General features: G+C 53.7%; 8 protein-coding genes across 8 annotated transcripts; 4 read left to right on the top strand and 4 right to left on the bottom strand.

Moving 5' to 3' along the window:
* Nucleotides 1-117: 117 nt before the first annotated feature.
* Nucleotides 118-1,809, bottom strand: DSM5745_09974 (uncharacterized protein; the record flags this gene model as incomplete). Its single annotated transcript, XM_026751990.1, has 4 exons — nucleotides 118-375; nucleotides 437-1,221; nucleotides 1,272-1,545; nucleotides 1,606-1,809. The coding sequence occupies 4 exons, from the start codon at nucleotides 1,807-1,809 to the stop codon at nucleotides 118-120; spliced, it is 1,521 nt and encodes a 506-aa protein (XP_026599722.1).
* Nucleotides 1,810-2,303: 494 nt separating this feature from the next.
* On the top strand, nucleotides 2,304-2,637 carry DSM5745_09973 (Dabb family protein; the record flags this gene model as incomplete). Its single annotated transcript, XM_026751989.1, has 2 exons — nucleotides 2,304-2,322; nucleotides 2,384-2,637. 2 exons carry the CDS (start codon nucleotides 2,304-2,306, stop codon nucleotides 2,635-2,637), a joined length of 273 nt encoding a protein of 90 aa, XP_026599721.1.
* A 542-nt stretch (nucleotides 2,638-3,179) lies between these two features.
* On the top strand, nucleotides 3,180-5,656 carry DSM5745_09972 (L-sulfolactate dehydrogenase; the record flags this gene model as incomplete). Its single annotated transcript, XM_026751988.1, has 6 exons — nucleotides 3,180-3,191; nucleotides 3,251-3,379; nucleotides 3,436-4,370; nucleotides 4,610-4,774; nucleotides 4,821-5,330; nucleotides 5,386-5,656. The coding sequence occupies 6 exons, from the start codon at nucleotides 3,180-3,182 to the stop codon at nucleotides 5,654-5,656; spliced, it is 2,022 nt and encodes a 673-aa protein (XP_026599720.1).
* A 683-nt stretch (nucleotides 5,657-6,339) lies between these two features.
* Nucleotides 6,340-7,060, top strand: DSM5745_09971 (uncharacterized protein; the record flags this gene model as incomplete). Its single annotated transcript, XM_026751987.1, has 3 exons — nucleotides 6,340-6,396; nucleotides 6,443-6,826; nucleotides 6,896-7,060. The coding sequence occupies 3 exons, from the start codon at nucleotides 6,340-6,342 to the stop codon at nucleotides 7,058-7,060; spliced, it is 606 nt and encodes a 201-aa protein (XP_026599719.1).
* Nucleotides 7,061-7,453: 393 nt separating this feature from the next.
* DSM5745_09970 (uncharacterized protein) lies at nucleotides 7,454-8,570 on the bottom strand (the record flags this gene model as incomplete). The annotated part of the gene is made up of 3 exons (XM_026751986.1): nucleotides 7,454-7,496; nucleotides 7,545-8,084; nucleotides 8,131-8,570. 3 exons carry the CDS (start codon nucleotides 8,568-8,570, stop codon nucleotides 7,454-7,456), a joined length of 1,023 nt encoding a protein of 340 aa, XP_026599718.1.
* A 709-nt stretch (nucleotides 8,571-9,279) lies between these two features.
* On the top strand, nucleotides 9,280-10,346 carry DSM5745_09969 (uncharacterized protein; the record flags this gene model as incomplete). The annotated part of the gene is made up of 2 exons (XM_026751985.1): nucleotides 9,280-10,097; nucleotides 10,163-10,346. The coding sequence occupies 2 exons, from the start codon at nucleotides 9,280-9,282 to the stop codon at nucleotides 10,344-10,346; spliced, it is 1,002 nt and encodes a 333-aa protein (XP_026599717.1).
* A 443-nt stretch (nucleotides 10,347-10,789) lies between these two features.
* DSM5745_09968 (serine hydrolase domain-containing protein) lies at nucleotides 10,790-12,039 on the bottom strand (the record flags this gene model as incomplete). The annotated part of the gene is made up of 2 exons (XM_026751984.1): nucleotides 10,790-11,889; nucleotides 11,949-12,039. The coding sequence occupies 2 exons, from the start codon at nucleotides 12,037-12,039 to the stop codon at nucleotides 10,790-10,792; spliced, it is 1,191 nt and encodes a 396-aa protein (XP_026599716.1).
* Nucleotides 12,040-12,339: 300 nt separating this feature from the next.
* Nucleotides 12,340-16,055, bottom strand: DSM5745_09967 (hybrid sensor histidine kinase/response regulator; the record flags this gene model as incomplete). The annotated part of the gene is made up of 7 exons (XM_026751983.1): nucleotides 12,340-12,554; nucleotides 12,603-12,717; nucleotides 12,766-12,973; nucleotides 13,024-14,031; nucleotides 14,078-14,713; nucleotides 14,760-15,896; nucleotides 15,952-16,055. The coding sequence occupies 7 exons, from the start codon at nucleotides 16,053-16,055 to the stop codon at nucleotides 12,340-12,342; spliced, it is 3,423 nt and encodes a 1,140-aa protein (XP_026599715.1).
* Between the last annotated feature and the right edge of the window lie 361 nt (nucleotides 16,056-16,416).

Below are 16,416 nucleotides of genomic sequence, written 5' to 3'. Positions count from 1 at the left end.
GTCGGTGTATGTCAGCCAATTAAACAATCTGATCAGTGCCCTAAGTTACCCTATCCTATAATTTCAAGTTCCAACTATAATTCCCAGCACAAAATAGATTCATGACAGCCCTAAGCTCTACGCAATGTACCGGAAACCCTCTCTGCGAGCGACACGTTCCTCCTCGGAGAGACCGGCAATTTCCATCTGACTCTGGCCCCTCATCTCCTCCGACACAGTGGTCTCTCCCCGTTCGAGACGCTTGTTAGCACGAAGGAGAATGAAGCGCATGCAAAGAGCAAGAACGATGACAGCCAGCGAAAAGGCCGAGTTCGCAGCCATCGCGATCACGTAACGGGGAGCCGAGCTGTCGGGGTAGAAGTAGGATGAGAAGATCTAACAGTAGGATTAGCCAAATATACCTATGTCTCAATAGAAGACGACTGGGATTCCTTACCTGAGCAAGATTGCCAAACGCGTTGACGAACGCCACAGCAGAAGCACGCTTAATCCTTGGCCGGAGCATGGTCTTCTGCGTCCAGGCCAAGACGACTGCATTTGAACCATGACCACCAGCTACCATAAGAACCATTGCAAAGTAGCGTGCTCCGGTGTTGAGCGTGGCAGCAGCGACGACAAAGCCAATGATGGCGGCTACCATGGGCCCTATGGCATGGAACGAAGAGTTCTGGAAACGATCGGCCGACCAGTTGTTGGCAATCGAAACGACAAGACCAAGCATGTATGGGGGAACAGTCAGAAGAAGCGTGTTGACGGTGTTGAATCCAAGGGTCTTGACAACAGTGGGAAAGAAGTTGGACGTGGCACTTGCAACCTGAATACAGAGGAAGGTCAGAGCAAAGACGTAGAGACGCCAGTCCTTGAACGCCATCTTAAAGCCATAGCTCCAATCCTCATTATCCTCGTCGACTTGGCCAGCGTCCGAGATCAAGCGCCATTCGGCCACCGCACGTTCTTCTGGACTCAGCCAGGATGTGTTCGATGGGTAGTTGGGGAGGATGAACAATGCAAAGATTGCTATTAAAACCGTTGCCGAGCCTTCAATAATAAAGATCCACCTCCATGACTCCAGGCCTCGTGCACCATCTAAGCCACCAGTGATACCAGCACCAATGAGACCGGAGAAGGCGCTTCCCAGCTGGGATCCTGAGAACAGAAAGGCACTGCGCACTCCCATCTCAGACCGTTTGTACCAGGATGAGATGAGGAACAATGCACCAGCTATGAAGAGTTAGTCGAGTCAAGCTGAATACGAGGGATTGCTGGCTCACGGTAAAATGCAGCTTCGACAAAGCCAAGCAGGAAGCGGAGCGCGTAGAGGCCTCCAGCATTATGAGCTGCTCCTACAAGCGCAGAGAGGATACCCCAAACAGCCATTACTGTCGGGATGTAGATCGAAGGACGAAGGTGGGCGAGGAAGACGTTGGATGGAATCTGCATCAACACGTAGCCGGCGAACAAGAGAGCCACTGCGGTGGCATACTGCGTGCTGCTGAGGTTCAACGAGTCTTGGATGCCGGCTACCTTTGCGGCAGAGATATTGTTCTAGAACCGAATGGCCGATTAGTATGCGCAAATCGATGATGGCATCAACAAGTAACTTACCCGGTCCAGGTAGTTCATAACGAAGATGACCCAGATGGACAGCATCAAGCGTATGTCCAGCTTCCGCTTCAATCTTTTCTCAACAGCAGCGAACTCATCGGGGCTCATCAGCTGGGCAGGAGCCAAGCGGTTGTTCTCGACGCCCTCTTTGCCTGGATTCTCCAGGTATGTCTGGTCGACCTCTGCCTTCACAGTGTCCGACATGTTTGACGCTCAAAGAAGGGGAAAGAAGAAGAATGGCAGCAATTAAGAGAAGGTGTCCTCCAGAACGGTAAGGTCAACGTTCCACAACATGGTCAATGCTGGCAACATGGCCGGCTTAAATATGCTGCTCTGTCTCCTAATCAGCAGCAATGGCTAGTGAAGATGCCATACCCCATGGGGCCCGGAGGCCCGCACGACTTGGCGTACCCCAGGTCCACAGCCGTATGATACCCACAATCTTCAGCAATACACCATCATGCAGAAAAGAGGGGGTGTCATCGGGGCCGAAAGCGAACGGCTGGAGACCGAAAGACGCCGCGGTGCTTCCGCAGCGTAGCCGGCTCGCAGACCTAGACCAGTGCTTTAGCCGCCTCTTTATATTAGTCCTTGACTTGTTGGCCCATGCTTGCAGCCTACGCCCTACATCGCACATATTTTGAATCAGACTATCTATCTACAGTCCGGTCCAACCGCAGAGCCCGCCAAATCTCACAATGACGATCGTGCATATGGGTACGTGGCGGTCATTCACTCTTCTAACGTGGGAAGCTTAGTGCTGAGGATATCTTAACAGTTATGTTCAAGTTCCGCTCTGAAGTGACAAAAGAGCACAAGGAGACGTTCGTCCGCGAGCTCAAGAAGCTGAAGCAACTCGGCTGCGTCAAGGGCAACCGTCTGGTCGTCGGAGGCCCTTCGGTCACAGACCCGATCGAGCGAAGCAAAGGATTTGAATTCGCACTCCTCAGCTTCCATGAGTCGCTGGAGGATTTGGAAAAGTACCAAGCAAGCAAGGAACATCATTGGTATGTTGCCCAAACAGATAGCTGACCACCCTGGCCTAGGCACATGTTGACCGGGCTAGGGTTACGAGCACATACATGTTCCCGTTCAAGGAGGATCTCGTGCGGTTCGACTTTGAGGTTTCAGCGGAGGACGAGCATATGTTTTCTTGTTTCTAGTAGATCCTAGGGGACACGGCGTTTGTTAGAGCAGCTTAGATTACAACCTGGAAAGTCTGGTGTACAGTTCCTTCAACGTGCGTAAACCACCAACTTCAATGTACGAGCACACTTATTGGCGGACCGAGTACATCAGACTTGGTCGACCTGATACCAAATGGGCACCGAGTCACACCATCAACAGCCCCGCGTGCCCATCGGATACATCCGAAACTCGGCGAATAACCGAAAGATAGGGCTGTCGGCATTTCGCCGTCGGTTACGGTCCGTCCATGCGGCGGGGACTCTAGACTGCGTCATGGGGAGATTCGCGATCTTCCTATATCGGAGCTTAAATCAGACATACATATAGCAGGCTCATGTCGGCGTCATAGTTAGACACTAGGTTCACTGAAGATTCGCACGGCAAACATGGCCTCTGCTGTAGGTATCCCCACCTGGGCAGCCTCCAGTGGTCAGCGCACAATTGACGACGATGCCAGACAAGATACTACGCTGATCCCGCCGAGGCCGAGAAATTCGCAACGGCTCTCCTCACCAAGGCCGGCTTGACCGAGGAGGATGCACGCTCAATGGCCGAGTGCCTCGTATTGGCTGATGTTCGCGGCGTGGTAGGGTCACCGTAATACAATTTCATGAAGAATCTAGGCTAAGAATGAGAAATAAGGATACCCATGGTCTAGCTCGTCTGCCTCAATACCTCGACCGCGTCAGCAATGGCAGGGTCAACGCACGACCAAACCTCAAGATCACCGAAAAGACACCAGTAGTAGCGCATCTCGACGGGGACAATGGCTTCGGGTTTGTTGTCGCAACACGGGGCATGGCCGAGGCTACCAAGCGCGCTGAAATTTACGGCATTGGCATGGTCACCGTTAACCACTCAAATCACTTCGGCATGGCCGCAACCTACGTCCTCCAAGCCCTACAGGCCAACATGATTTCCCTCGTCTTCACCAACTCAGCAAAGCAGATGCCCCCGTTCGGAGGCAAAGAGACTCTCCTCGGGATATCTCCCTTTGCAGCCGGCGCCCCCTCAAACAACGAAGTCCCCTACATCCTCGACATGGCTCCCTCGGTTGTAGCCAAGGGCAAGATTCGTCGGGCTGCGCGTCGCGGCGAGTCCATCCCACTCGGCTGGGCTCTAGACGCAGACGGTAACCCAACAACAGACGCGAACGTAGCGCTAAACGGCAGCATGGCACCTATCGGGGGCCCCAAGGGCTCGGGAATCGCCATCCTCATGGACATCATGTCCGGCGTTCTGACCGGCGCCGAGTTCGGCGGACAGGTCGGTGATCAGTACAAGGATACAAAGCCACAGAACGTTGGCCACTGCTTCATTGCGCTTAAACCTGACGTCTTCTTCAGCGTGGACGACTTCAAAATGCGCATGGATACGTTGGTGCAGAGGGTGCATGGCGTCACGCCGGCGCCGGGGTTCTCTGAGGTTCTCTTTCCCGGTGAGCCGGAGCATCGCTTGGGGCTGCAGCGGAGCAAGGAGGGTATTCCGTATGCGGATGCAGAGAAAATCATGTTTGCTGAGGCTGCGAAGGAGTATGGGGTTCCGGAGTTGGGGCTTTCGGAGACTCCGCTTTCGAGGTGATTATATCGTAGCCAATGTATACACTTTCATCGACTTGACTACTTGATTCATCCACCATAGACTCCGCCCTATTGCACAGCTGGTGTAGGACATATATACCTATGATAGATGTAGAATACGTAACACGCACATTGAGGGCGCTGCGGGGGCAGACGGGCCATCCGCTTTCGCTCTCGGGCCGCGCCCGAAGCCTTCGGGGCACTCCGACGCCGGGGCTCAGACAGAACTCATATAGATCATCAGGCACGCACGATGTTGATTTCTGCAAGAACCCAACGTCCAATCGTATCAGTACTATGCAACGCTCCGCAGACGACACCAAATTCCCCCAGAAAAACCTTACGTGGCAGATCCTAAACCATGCTAACACCCATGGATATGCAGTTGGGGCCTACAACTGGTCAGTTTCCCATGACCAGAGAACAGCAGCAGCTAACAGCAGCCAGCTACAACACGGAGGGAGTAATGGCCGTTATCCGAGCGGCAGAGCAGCAACGCTCAGCCGCGATTATCCAGCTGTTCCCCTGGACAATGCATTTCCAAGGCCCGGAGTTCATTCGCTACGTTGTCAGCGCCGCTCATGCTGCTACAGCCCCAGTAGCGGTACACTTAGATCACTGCATCAAGGCGGAGGATGTCGAACTTGCATTGACTCTACCATTTGACTCCATTATGGTCGACGCCTCGACAGAGGACGAGGAATCCAACATTCGGTTTTGCAAAAGCATTGTTGAGCGCGCCCGTGCCTTGAATATCACGATCGAGGCCGAGATGGGCCGCATTGAAGGTGGGGAGGACGGTCTCCCCAATGTAAACATGGAAGGAGTCATGACCAAACCAGAGGACGCGGAAGCCTTTGTTCGCCAGACAGGGGTGCACTTCCTGGCGCCCTCGTTCGGCAATATCCACGGTGGGTATCCGGCTGGGGGTGCGGAGGAGGCGTGGGATCTTCCGCGGTATGTCTGCTCAGTTGTCTCCTTTGTTCAGAGAGCTGACCTGCTTCTTTTCTAGTCTTGGGGCAATCGGAAAATTGGTTGCATGTCAGACTCCATTAGTTCTGCACGGCACGCATCCAGTTTCCCATGAACTCTTCCAGAAGACAATTGCTTGTGGAGTTCGCAAGATCAACTTGAACCGCACTGTCAGAGACGAGTATACCCGGTTTGTTGCCGATAATGCTGGCAAATTGGAGTTGACGGTGCTGCAGGTGGAGGGTGTGAAGGTCTATACGAAATCCATCGAGCGAATGATGGGGGTGATGGGCTCTGCTGGCCGCTACTAGTTTAGTTCTTGCTGAAACTTTTTTAACCAAATAGCTTCACGCCGATGCTTGAGCAAAGGTTTCTGGTTGGCATCACTCCCATCTACTTCTCAAGATAGTCAATCAACCTTCTGTTTCCGTTTGTAAAGCACTCTAGGACAATACCGAGCGCACAGCGAGGCCGACGCTTGAAATCTTGTAGCACGCTGACGGGTTGAGTTAAGATGTATACACATGGTATGAGACTAGGCTGTTCCGTGTCTGTAGATGGTGATTTGGGCCGTCTACGCGAGGACGTGGCTACGTCCAGAGAAAGAACTGGGTAAATCCTGCCCTACTTGAGTGTTGACTATTGTCTATCGGATGCTACGATGAACAATACTAAGAAGGCCTACTACCACCCTGGTGGTACGAGCGCCCCGGCTGCATGTTATACAGATTGTTCGCTGCAGCATACAACAAAGGCTTTTCTAGGGTTACGGTTGGCAAGGCAGGGGGAGGGCAGGCTGAAAACGGCGAAACATAAGCTTCTTTGTACCTGGTCAACAAAGGTCTCAGAACCGCACGTGCCATACATGCTACTCCTTCTGTTTGATGCCATGGAGGGCTCTATAAGGACCCTGCTATTTCCAGGTTCTGAAAGCGTCAGTAGACACAACATTCCGAGACAGATTTCCCTCAATACCAACCGAAGTTTGATTGAAATGCAACTCCTTCACATCACTGCCTTGCTCGCAACCCTGGTTCTGGGAGCATTCGGCGTAAGTGCCCTTTGTTTATTGTGAATGTCCGCTAACAGCTCCTGAGTATCCCGCGGATCTTGATGCCCTAGCCCCCGGTTACAACAACGACAAGACCTCCTTCGACGTCATCCCCTACCCCGGCGCAGAGAAGATTACCCTTCACGGTACCTTCCAAGAAGTATACGCTCAGGTGCTGGAAATCAACCCGAACTACGAAAGCGACTGGGACAACGACTCCCGCAATCGCTCGGAGGCGGTCCTCGAGCATCGCGCGGAGAAACCCCCGCTCTTGAGCTGCGAGGATGCCTGGGCGATGGCCGACGCAGACCAGATCCGGATTGGCATCAAGTACATTCGCAATGAGTGGACGCTGCCTCCCGGCCTTGCGGCAAAGACCTGCCACACTGTCAGCTGCTCGCATAACTCCGCGATCAGGTGGTGTAATGATGTAAGTAAACCGTATTCTCCTCTTCCCAAAGCCATGATTAAGACAAGCTGACACGGGCCTGTGATGCAGCGAAACACGCTCAGGGTCCTCCCCTCCTGGAATAATATCGCCGACGCAGCCACGGTGATCGTCAAATGGTGCACGAATAAAAGAGCCAACGGTTATACTGGGACCAAGGGGAGGCTGGGCCACTGGGACGAGTGGCGCGTCTTTGTTGACAGGGGCAAATGCTGAGTATGCTGTTGCTTTGTCTGCTGGTCATGCTTTGATTCTCCTGTTCTTGTTTTTTGTTTATGATTCCTACGTTCTTGAATGAATGCTTTGTTTGACTTCTTTGAAATTAAATCAGCTAGTTCACATGATGCTATATCCCACACACCTTCTTTTATAGGACATAGTATCAGATGGTGAATGCCATTTCTAACTGGTACCATATACCTCGTACTCGTACATTCGACAACGCCATATTTCCAATCTCTACGACGGTTGGCGACTATCATGTAGACCAGTAGTCCAGCCGAAATAGATACAGAAACGTCTTCATCAGATGGATTGTGATAGATGTAACAGACTTCACACCAATAACGCTTGTACCTCTTCCCCTCATATCACCAGGCCAGAGCATGCTTAAAGCGCCGGAGTGTCTCCAAACTCGTAGTTGTCAGGGAAACTAAGTATATTTCGTCAGTACTTTTCTTTCCGTGTGCGAATCACTTACCCCTCTGGATACCTGTCTCCCACAAGCTTGGTAGCATTGACGGCCTCCGTGATGAGCCGGTTCTCCTCGTCAGTGAGCTGTATCTGAGCACTGGCCGTGTTCTCCTCCAAGTACTTGATCGACCGGGTGCCCGGAATTGGGATAACAAACGGCTCACGAGCAAGCAGCCATGCGAGGGTAGCTTGTGTCGGAGTGACACCCTTCTTCTCAGCAACACGCTTGATGGCCTCGAAAAGTTTTTGAATTTCAGGGAAGTTTTCCTCGGAGTAACGAGGCAGGATGTTCAGGAAGAAGTCCTTGGTGATGGTCTCACGCGTGGCATGCCTACCGGTCAGCAAGCCACGGCCGACAGGGCTATAGGCAACAACAGCAACACCAAGCTCACGGCAGGTCTCGAGTAGTCCCACGCGGCTGTCTTCAATGTCCAGTGCAAACGGGCTGTACTCGACCTGGACGGCGGAGATGGGGTGGACGGCATGAGCGCGACGAAGTGTGTCGGCAGAGACCTCACTAAGACCAAGATATCGGATTTTTCCTTCTCTGCAAGCACGTTAGATACTGTATAGACAGGAGTTAGGAGGCTTACTTTTTGAACTGCACCATCGCCTCGACAGTTTTCTCAATAGGCGTCTTCCCATCAACGCGATGAGCATAGTACAGATCGATCGTATCAGTCTGCAGTCTCTTCAGACTCTTCTCAAGAGCGGCTCTCGCATACTCAGGGGAGGTGTCAAGGGTCTGAGTAAAACCTTCACCGATCTGAATGGCAAACTTGGTAGCGAGAAAGATATCTTTAGCCTTGTCCGGATTCTTTGCTCTCCAGGTCCCGATGATATCTTCACTGTCGAAGTAGATGTCGGCGGTGTCCCAGAACCACTGTCCGATGGCATGAGCCCGGTCGAGGAGGGCCAGACGGTCTTCGTCGCTGGGAGCTGCACCGTAGGTGCCCCCGATGCTCATCAGGCCGAGGCCAACGGAGGAGACTTGGGGACCGTTGCGGCCGAGTGCTCGAGTGGGAACTGACATTACAGAGAGAGATTCGATGGAGAAATGGGCAGCTGGGAATGTTTGTAGTTGATGAGTCTGTTGGAGGGTAAGTAGGTAGTCGATATTTATATTGCTGCCGTGAGTCACAAACCCCGGGGCTGACGGATATAACACTCATCGAAAGTCCGCCAAGGACCTTCTATCCTCCTCGATGTCCTCAAAAGATGCCAGACAGGTGTCGACTCTCTCCCACACTCTGTATGAGTATGACGAGGGCTTGGTAGGCGGGGCATTGATTGGGCAACCCTCAGCCAATCCGAGGGCAAAGAACACGACCCGGCCAATCAAAGGCTGCCCAACGCCCCACTGGGATCGGGGTTAAGATCAGCTTTCCCCAAGGAGAGAGAGCCCATCCTCAACTCTTTCTCTTCATCACACCATGGCCAAGCGAAGAAGCACCCCTCACTCAAGGTCCGGCTGCCGGACCTGCAAGATCCGGCGAGTCAAGTGCGACGAGCAAAGACCCTCATGCCGCAAGTGTACGGACACCGGGCGGACATGCGATGGCTATGGGATCTGGGGGCAACCAAGGTCAAAGACTCTGAGTTCCTGCCTGGTCTATCCTCCGCAGACTCTTCCAGGTCTTGCCCAGGACGAGCGGCGCTGCCTTGACCGGTTCCGTGTCCTGCTGACAGACAAGCTGACCCGACCCTTTGGCTCTCGTTTCTGGAGCTCCCTCGTGCTTCAAATGTCCCAGTCGGAACCAGCTGTCCTGCATGCCTCGATCGCTCTGACCTCTGCCTACGATGCCTTTGCACCGGCACAGATCCAGGATACCGTCTCCACCATCACCCCGACCCCCTTCTTGCTGCGGCAGTACAACCGTGCCATCCAAGCTCTGCTCGCCAATGCATCGCTAACCAACCCCGTCTCTGTTCGGGTTGCCGCCGTGTCGTGCATCCTCTTCATCTGCCTCGAGATTCTCCGCGGTGATGTGAATGCTATGGAAGTACATTTCGCCTCCGGGATCAAGCTGCTTCACCAACTCCAGGAGCAGAACCGCCAATCAACAACAACAAGAACAAACGGCCATAAAGTCCTTGTCAAGCACACCCCCGAACTGTTCGACGACCATCTCGTTGACGTCTTTGCCCGGTTGAATCTGCAATTCCTCATGCTAGGACACGGCTCCCAGCAGAAAGAGGCATTCGTGCCCTCCTTCCAATACAGTCGGGGTTCCCTTCTTGCTCGTCGTTTCTGCAGCGTTGAGGACGCTCGACAATCCATCATACCCACCTTGCTCGCCATCGTCTATCTCATCAAGGAGGTCGAGCGCGTCACGTTGACAACCAATATCCAACCGCCGCCTCTTACCACAGCAATGCTTGAGAAGCAGAAAGCTCTTCAAGCGGCAATGGACGACTGGATCGCCAGCTATAACAACTCCTTCACATCCAGCTTTGTTCCCATACCACCTCTAGAAAGGCTGGGTCTACTGATGCTCCAAACATACGCCGACGTGGCGATGATCCTCCTGGACACCTGCCCTTCCGTCAAGGAGACAGCGTACGATATCCATCAACCTATTTTCGAAACGATAATCAAGCGCTACCAAGATATCCACAGCACAGACTATCCCCTGGCATCAGACACCTGCGAGTCCGATCCCACGTTCATGATCGACATGGGCCTCTTTCCACCCCTCTACTTCACAGCCTTGAAATGCCGCAATCATCAGACGCGCCACCAGGCCCTCTCCATACTTCGGCAATACGTCCATATGGAAGGACCCTGGACGGGCCCAATGCTGGCTAGAGTTGCGGGACATGTCGTCAGCCTTGAAGAGAGACATTTCGACCCGAACCTGCCCAAAACGCCGTGCGAAGTACCAGTGGTCCTCCCTGAGTTCTGTCGTCATCACTGCGTCGAGTGTCACCTTCCCGACCGACGTGAGCGGGGATTAAACACGGCCTCTTTGATCTTGAGGCGGTTTCGACATGAGTTGGGGGATGCAGGGGGGTGGGCGGTGGAAAATTGCAGAGTTGATCTTTCTTCTCCAGCAACAAAGGATACTTAGCATTTGTCCTGCAATCCAGTAGCAATTCTACCTGCGTAGGAGCTCATTCCCTTTGTTTATTTGCAAACTGGGGCAAAAGCAGCTTCGGGTTGACTTTTATGGTTCTTTCATCGTTTTATAAACAAAGACTCAAACTGGTCCAGAACCAACCCTTCCAAGTGCACCCCATGCGTTTGACTCTTCATGCATCAAAGCCAGCCCAAAAGTCCTTCTTCCAGGCATTCACCAACTTCGTAACAGTCGGATTGCCAAACGGTACCTGCTGCGTCGCAAAGAACCCAGCCACACCACGCTCCCTGTTCACCCACCAGACAATATTCGACGCTCCTCCCCATCCAAGCAGACCCTTCGGCTGTCCAATCTCAGGCGCATCGTCAAGAGTCAGTATCCCTCCCAGCCCATGGTTAACAGCGTCTCCAAGAACCGGACCGGTAACGATATCCCACGCCGGGCGCAACTTCAGCAGCATGTCCACGCCAGGCGAGTGAGACTCAAGCTGCGGCGTGAACATCTGCGCGATCGTCTCCAGCTTAAGAAGCTTGGGCTGGTCCGAGACCAGATCCGCCAGCACAGCAACATAATCCTTAGCCGTGCACGAAAGCCCCTGCCCGCCATCCTGATCCTCGGCGTTATCAAACGTCCAAGCCTCAAGCGGTTCGAGTCCGCCATCAGCGCTCTGCTTCGCACCCCCCATCGCGCGGGCAAGATACTCGTGGTGCCTCGCGATATTGAAGCAGGGAAACGGCGCCTCAAGACAGAGTCTGGTCCAAATATTCTCAACCATATACTGCTCCAGCGAAACACCACCATTCAGCCGACTAACAACAACACCCGCCCAGTCAAGGCTACACCCATACAACCAGCCACTGCCCGGTTCAAAAACAAGCGGGATATCAAACCTCTCCGTGATCTTAAGCGAGGCCTTCAGACCCGCACGAGCGCGGGCTTCGTGTCTAAGCCCAAGCAGCCTATCCGTGAAATAGTATCCCAGGCCCGACGTATGCGTTAGGAGGTGCCGCGGTGTGATGGGGACAGAGCTGGGCTGTAGAACGAGCTCCCCGTCAACGACATCAGTGAGGATCTGCTTATGCGCGAACTCGGGGAGGATGGTGGTGAGCGGTTCGTCGAGGCCGATCAGGCCGCGTTCGACGCATTGAAGGAGTGCAATGGAGGTGATGAGTTTTGTGCCGCTGGCGATGCGGAGGACGACGTCTTCGGCTAGGGGTTTGGCATCTGGTGAGAGGGAGTCGTAGCCTGCTATTTTGCTGTAGATTTCTTTGCCTGGGTACGGAAGGTCAGCATTGTATCTGTGGTGCTGAGGAGACGTGAGGGCTAGATACCATTTTTGTCGACGCATTTGAGGATCGCGCCGTGGACTTTGGGGTTCTCTTTGTTGGTGTACTCGGCCAGGAGGGCGTCGAAGTCGGACATGTTGAGCTTGTTCCAGGGGTGAGTGTGGGAACAGAAGGAGACGGGAGGTAGACAAAGAAACATACTCCTGCTTATTTATGCCCCGCGAATCTTGTCGACCTAGCACAGACAGCGCATCCAATCAGGGCTCTCCCTTTCCGAGAGTGGCTGACACAAGCCTGAGCGGTCCAGGCACCAGGCACAGAATGAGGCTGTGCAGTGTCCGCCGATTAAAGACTTGAATTCATTCTTCATCATGTTCGTGTTTTGTCTATGTACAGGTGTAGATTTGTTATATACAGGTGGGCGGTCCAGCTCGCGCTATAAGTGGACCTTGATCAGCTTCCCCAGTTGGCCGAGGGAGAGCGGCTTGACGAGATACTCGTCGACCCCTGCGATCAGGGCTTCCTGCTGCATCGCAGCCGACCCAATGCCTGTTACGGCAAAGACTTTCACGGGCGTTAGTCGCTTCTCGCGTTCGTATGCCCGGATATGCCGCGTGGCATCTATGCCGTCCATCACTGGCATGGATACATCTGTCGAGGTTAGTACGGGTAAGAAGTTATCCTTGACGAGGGACTCACCCATGAGAACCATGCTGAATGAGGCCGGTGACTCTTTGTATTTGTTCAGGGCTATAAGCCCGTTGGTCGCCGTCGCATGCTGATAACCAAGTTTGGACATCAATTTGGCGAGGACCTGCGAATGTTAGCCTCCGAGGTATTGAGATTGCGAAACCAGTCTTACCTTTATGTTGATTTCATTGTCATCTACAATGAGCACCTTATTCTCAGGTGCGTCTGTGCCGCTGGCCGGGACGGGGGTGTCGTTCGCAAAGTTGGTAGTGAGGGAGAGTTTGGGGACTGGTGGGAGTTGATGGTCGGCAGCTGCAAAAGGCTGGGGTTTGGCCTCGATGGCCGATTTGATGGCTTGCAGCACCTTTCTAGGGGATAATCTAAAGATGGTCAGAAATGGTATTTGACAATGGTGGCGAGGGTTACATACGGTTGGTATAAGCGGACAACCGGCGCGCCGCTGGGGCCATTTGTGTTAAGTGCAGGTACCCCGTCGCAGAGGCATACAAATCTGGTCTGATTCTTCTCGGCACGACGACGCAACGACTCGTCTTCGTAAAGTTGTTTCAACGCCGCTTCGTTGATAATCGCAATGTCGCCATCTGCGTCGGCCAACGATGCGGCCGACGATACCTTCCAGTCGGGCTTGTCCCCGAGCAGGTGGGCGAAGAAACCCTGTAAGCAGATTCTTCGTTTTGCCTCGGGGCTCAGGGTGCCAGTAGGCGCTTCGGAAAGCTCAGGGTACGCATCAAGGCCGACGAGAGAAAAGGTGGTTTTCGGCTGGCCAATGTCGAGTTCCGGCCCGAATGCACCGGTAGCAGACACATCTGGCACGAGCTCAACGGGAATAAAGATATCGACCTGAGTGCCAACACCCGGTTCGCTCTTCACGTCTATCGACCCCTTGAGGAAGGAAACCAGCTGTTTCACAATACTCAACCCAAGACCAGCACCTTCTGCCAAGGCATCCTCTTGCGCAAAAGGCGAAAACAGCTTATTCCTCAAGAACTCCTGCGACATTCCGCGGCCACTGTCAGCGAAGCGCAGGTGCGCAACGGCGGAATCCGAGTTTGATTCCACCGGCGGGTCTAGGAGCGATACCGAGACCTCAACGAATCCCTTGCTGGTGTACTTGAGCGCATTGCCGAGGATATTCATCACGATTCTCCGCCACGCGCCGGTCATGGACGTCACCTTCCACCGACCCTGGTTCTCGAACCGAAGGACAACGGACAGATCCCGTTTATAGGCAGTGTCCGGGTCAGAGCCGGGACTGGACGTAGGCGTTGAGGCTACCGCAGCATGACGCATTCCGGAAAACACACTGTTGACCACTTCCTCGATCAAAACGTCGAGATCAAAGGTGCTGACCAGGCTGGTTACGGATGAGGCGGTTTGGTTGATTGAGGCGAGGTTGTTGATTTTCGCGAAGTCGAGGCTGCGGTGGTCAGTGGATATTCTCGAATAGGTGCTTCTCAACATACAGATGATTCATGGTATCCAACAGAGTAATACCGCAAGTCTCCAGCGCCTGGACGGTGTCGCGTTGTTCCGGCTGCAGTAGAGAGGCTGATAACAGTTCCGCATTCGCCAGCATTCCATGTAGCGGCGAGCGAAGCTCATGACTGACGGAGGATATGAGGTCGAACTTGGATTTTTCCTTCTGCGACCAATCGAGTCTTGCGATTTCCGAGATGATAGAGTCTCCAAAAACTTTGAAATAGTGTAATTCGTCGAGTCCGAGAGCCCGCTCCTGGTCGCTGTCCTTGGTCCACACGAACGTTCCAGCGAGCCACTGGCCCTTGTTCCAATCCCAGAGCGGGATGAAGAGTAGCGACTTTGCTTGAGGGAATGATTTGGCAAGTCGGGTTTCGAGCAGTTCGAGATCGTCTGAATCGGCATCTGGGTGTAAGATACCGCCCTGCGGAAGGGCAGCAATCAATTCTTGTAGGAGAAAATCAGGTATACCATTCAGGGGGCCGATTTCGTTCGATGTCAGGCCAAGGGTGTCGCACATGGTCTCCTCGCGCACTGAACGATTCGGATATTGGGTTCTAGGCCGGGGATCCGCGTTCCTGGGTAGCGGCTCCCAGTCGATTATATCTGTTTTTTGCGGGACACTGTTTTCGTTAGCATTGGGTATTCTGAGTGTTCAAGAATACTAACATTCCGGAGTTGCACCGGGAGGCGTCGACAAACATAACGCCATCTACGTCCATCGACTCCCTTATCAACGCACTGGCGGCAGCGTAAACATTTGCAATTCGTTTCGACAGCGGAATAGTATCCTTTGCAGCGAACAGAGGAGTGCTTTTCGTGCTGAGAGTAAAATTATCCTTTGCTTGGAAGAACCCCGTGTCTCGCGGCGAGCCATTCTCAGCTATGGTCTTGTTTAGTGGCGGTGAATCCATGGCCTCATGCAGAGCCACTGATAAAGACGTCGCTTCGGTACTTTCCGCCCCATCCTGATTGGAAAACAGCGGTGACGTGCCACCGGTCGGGTCAGTCGTCAAAGACAGCTCACCAAGACCGAGCCGTTCGGGCGGCGGCAGTTCGGACGTGACGCTTGGGGATGCTGGAGCGTCGAGCGGATTCCTTTCGTGAGGGCGGTCTTTGACAAATGTTGTCAGCCCCCGGACGAGGCGATCCGACCGGCGATGGTAGTGGACGGTTCTGATGTTCTCGAGATGGAGCGCAATCGCATCCGAAATCTCCTGCAAGGCAATCACGTCGTCCTCGCTGAAATCCTGGCGAGGCTTGTTGTCCACAACGCAGTAACTACCCAAGATGTGACCAGACGGACTATATATCGGGACTTCGGCGTAGAATCGAAAGTACGGCCATTCCGTCACATAAGGTCGGTCCTTGAAGTATTCCTCGAGGGTGAAATCGCGGACGATGTAGCGGCTCTTATTCGCGGTGACGTTGGCTGTGTTCTGCAGATGGGGCACGTCGAACCCGGAAAACAGCTTGACGGCATGAGGACAGACACCAAAGATCAAATCCAATGTTGTCACTCCGAGATACAATCCATCGTCGGGCTTGTGTTTCTTCCTGTCCCGCAAGGAGATCGAGGCGGTCGCTTCGGAGATGATGTGCTGGTTCTGGCCGTCAATGAGCGAGACGTACGATCGCATGCACCCAAATCGATAGACGCCGAGCTGCGTCAGAGCAGTCAGGGTGATATCCGACGAAAGATGGACGACATTGAGGTCGGGCTCGTCCTTCTCCGGGTCGGCCGGGGTCGGTGTTGCGTCGGGATCTTGAGGGAACGCGAATGGCTGACGAATCGTACAATAGTACCTAGTAGCGTGCAAATGAGTATTAGAGGTACCATCACGGATCGAATCTGGCTTACTGTGTGTTGGTGGAGGAGACAAACCTGGACAGTTCCCGGAGGCGCTTCTTCTCGGAGTCAGGCAATGGCGGCTGGCGAAGCGCTGGAGAGAGATATTCCTCCATGCTCAGGTCGACCTGAGGGCGGCGGAGTCCAGGATCGCCTGCATTCAGAGAGCTAGTCTAACGCGAAGGCAGGGTCGAAAAAAAGTTGGAGGGTTGAAAGTTGAAACTTGCAGGAGGGGCGAGACGAATGACGCCGGACGGACGAACGTGGCGCCGGGTCTTATAACCGGTTTGGCGGCCACGAGCAGCCTGGCCAGGGCTGGATCCCTCCACTCCCTCCGATCAGAGCGAATCATATCATGCACAGATGGGGCTGCAGCACGAATCAGTTCCCCCGATGCAGCTCTCGCTTGGGTCGCGGTTCTTGCTCGGATCCCCTTCCGCAAATAGGATCGATCTAGTTGGGAATGGCGATGATCTG

Source organism: Aspergillus mulundensis (genome assembly GCF_003369625.1).
Source record: "Aspergillus mulundensis strain DSM 5745 chromosome Unknown scaffold_13, whole genome shotgun sequence".
NCBI classification, from domain to species: domain Eukaryota; kingdom Fungi; phylum Ascomycota; class Eurotiomycetes; order Eurotiales; family Aspergillaceae; genus Aspergillus; species Aspergillus mulundensis.
This window is presented reverse-complemented; position numbering and strand designations above follow the sequence as displayed.